The sequence below is a fragment of the Petromyzon marinus genome, chromosome 23, assembly GCF_048934315.1.
Source record: "Petromyzon marinus isolate PM22_M1 ecotype Great Lakes invasive population chromosome 23, UKy_Petmar_22M1.pri1.0, whole genome shotgun sequence".
NCBI classification, from domain to species: domain Eukaryota; kingdom Metazoa; phylum Chordata; class Hyperoartia; order Petromyzontiformes; family Petromyzontidae; genus Petromyzon; species Petromyzon marinus.
This window is the reverse complement of record NC_133689.1, coordinates 12,193,081-12,196,265: the sequence shown is the minus strand read 5'-3', so window position 1 is coordinate 12,196,265 and position 3,185 is coordinate 12,193,081. Positions and strand designations below refer to the sequence as shown.

Here is a 3,185-nt window from a genome sequence, read left to right as displayed (position 1 = left end):
CCCGTTTATCCCCCTCCATCCAGCCTAACAAAATCTGTTTGGGCATGCGGTCTACTTGACCCAGGCAACACAGCCATGCCTGTCAGAGGAGCCAGGGTGAATCTTTCTAGCTGGCAAAGATGTTCCATTAGGGGGGTCCACGTTTCACAAGCACAAACAATACAAGGTATGGGATTTTGGAAAGGATGGCATGACACTACTGCGCTAAGCATCCCGGGGCAGCTTCCATTCCAGTGAAATCGACTGCCTTGGTCATGACTTTGGCTCTGAACAAAGAAGTCACTCAAGGGTTCAAGTGAAGGTGCACGATGGAGCCGGGCACCAGAGGGGCAGCTGTCGCAGTGGACGGCGACTGCGCCTCACCTGCGATGCGATGCCACTGGCCGTCGCACAGAGAGCGCGTGGGGGAGACCGTGGCGGAGAACTCCTCCACGCCATCGTTAGCCAGCACGGTCACCTGCAAGCAACACGCAAGCACAAAAGACAAAGATCCCCCCATGTAGGGGCGAGTGCTCTTTAGCGAGCACCTATGAAGGCCGGCACGGTACACGAGGGGGTGCGTGGCCAGCACCACTCCCGACCGCCTTTGTCTCCCTCAGTGGTCGATGTTTATACACCGCACCATGTATTCATTTGAGGCTGAGTCGATCAAGGGGAGCAAGCCCAGGACCGGTGATCGGCACTGGTTTTGGCCATGAATAGGAATCGAACTCGGGTCATTGGGTTCATAGCGCAACGTGCTAATCGCTACACCCACCGCTCCAGAAGCGATCTGGCCCCAAATGATAGCTCAACGAAGTGGCTTATCACGTGGAAATGTATAGCAGCTAAAATACTTTAAACACATATTGATTCAAATTGTGGAGGGAAAAACCGGAAGACCCGGAGAAAAATCCACGCGACCACGGGGAGAGAGAACATGCAAACTCCAAATGAACAGGCATCAAGGTCGGGATGAAACCCACAACCTCCTGTATATCAGGTGAGGAAGTTAACATCTCGCCACCGTGGCACCCCCGGCATGGGAAGGCCTTCTTCCAACAGCAGATTGGCACAGGACTACAACACACAGGCCGGGACAGTGGGGCAAGTATCAATCGCCGGAATGTGACAGCGGCCGTTGCCGTGCCGCGTCTCTGCTAGAGTCGGTGCACCACGGGCGCTCACCTGGCCATCGTGAAGGTAGAGGGCGAGGTATCGCGCGGCGCCCGGGCGACCCAGGTGCAGCAGCTGCCCCGAGGGGTGGTGCGGCCGAAACCTCCAGCAACAGATCCAGCTTCGAAGCCACCTCCATGGCCTCGTCTGCAGCGCCAGAGGGAGTGTGTGTGTGTATGTTCAACTTCTTTGGCACCCGTATGTAGCCAACCGTGCTAAACAGAGGTGCAGAGGAAGGACAACAAACTAAAACACAAAAAGTTCTAAAGAAATAAGTTCGTCAATCTAGATGATTTATAAGGAAGAGCGTTCCAAACGGCCGCAGAAGTGCATTTGAACGCACGCGATGCGTTGACCGTCTCCTTTCGATGGGTGGCAAAAAAGTGCAGTGATACCAACAACTGTTGGGGCGAGCACTGTTATTGAGCGTCTATAAACGTTGACACAGCACACAAGGAGGCGGTGTGGCCAGAGCCACACATTCCCAGCGCTGATGTTTTACACACCGCACCGGATGCTCGTTTAAGGCCGAGCCAACCTAGGGGAGGCGCCAGACCGGTTCCGATATCCGATATCGCTTTCCTCTAACGTTTGACATAGCCAGGAATTCAACTTACAATGCCGGGTTCGTAGCGCGGTGGCCACGGCCATGAATTTAACTCGGGAACGCCAGGTTGAAAGCAGCGATTCATAATTTACTTTGACAAGTGAAACATTAAAAAAAAAACTATATCCGCAACAATAACAGCAAAATAACGACACCGCTCATGTCATGACGCGGTGAGGCGACAGCATGACGACACCCGCGTGGGGTTCGCTGTGCTGCATCGCGTGGTTGAACTTCTTTTGCTCCGTACGTAGCCAACCGCGATAATCGGACTGTGCGGGGCAAGGACGGTTGTTCCCTCCACATTTAGAAACGTGCGTTTAAACAGATTATTTGATGTTTGGCTGGGGGCGAGGGAGGGGGGGGGACGACAATGCCGGCATGGCTCTCTCACCCAGCAGCACGTGGCCTCCTTCGTGCGAGAAGAACACGCCGGGCGTCGTGGGCGCGGAGGTGCAGGGCGTCACGGCGAAGCGGCGTGCTGGCTCCCCCATTAAGGTAATTTATATTTTAGTTTTTAATTGGTTCACTATATAGTACTGTGAATGGCTCAGATGTGTAGGCCTTGACTTCAACATAGTCATTGCTGTGACCAGTCACTATCTAATCACTCAGTTATTTCAATGCTAAATTCGCCTAGTTATTTCAATGCTAAATTCTCCTGTTTGATTTGTACTAAGTGCCTCGGTGAATGTGTATGCTCCGACTTTAACGTAGCTATTTCTGTGACCAGTTACAAGCTAATCACTCAGCTATTTCAATGCTAAATTCTATGCTAATTCCTTTATCAAGGGGTGCCTCTGCGGATGTGTATGCTTTAACTTTTAACATAGCTATTTCTGTGACCAGTCACAAGCTAATCACTCAGCCATTTCAATGCTAAATTATATGCTAATTCCTTTGTCAAGGCGCTTTGTTTCCTCTCACACAGCTTAAAGGTCGTGATCTGACGTGGCTCTTTCACTCCAGCGCTGTCCTACCAGACAGTCTCGTCCCTTCACCTGATGAAGGCTGCTTGTGTTGTGGCCGAAACGTCGTGAGAATATTATTGTGTTATTTTATTTTATCAATTTATTATTTTATTATATTGTGCTGATCTAAAAAGGAGCATATATATAGTACGATACTACTGTTAATATTTGTGCTATTATGGAGTAACTCATGATAGTGGCTATGGCTACAAAGTTTTTTTGTACATGTTATGTATATCGTTTATTGTTAAATTTGAATCATAGTTCCTATGATCCCTGTTGTTACATTGTTTTTATAGCTTTATTTTGGTGATTTCGAAAACGTATGGTTAAGCCATGTTTGTTGAAGTATGGAGTTAGCCTGATAACTTAATCTAAATTGTCTTATGGTTGTTATTGTTTGACTTGGATCCCACTGGGATTTTTGCACACATCTTGATATACGTTGCTTT

General features: G+C 49.3%; 1 protein-coding gene across 1 annotated transcript; it reads right to left on the bottom strand.

Annotated features, from left to right (window-relative positions):
• Window positions 1-2,882, bottom strand: LOC142925691 (laminin subunit alpha-4-like). The gene is made up of 3 exons (XM_076069044.1): window positions 2,157-2,882; window positions 1,168-1,302; window positions 1-457 (listed from the first exon to the last, which is right to left on the bottom strand). Exons 1-3 carry the CDS (start codon window positions 2,254-2,256, stop codon window positions 441-443), a joined length of 252 nt encoding a protein of 83 aa, XP_075925159.1. The 5' UTR covers window positions 2,257-2,882; the 3' UTR covers window positions 1-440.
• Window positions 2,883-3,185: the final 303 nt, after the last annotated feature.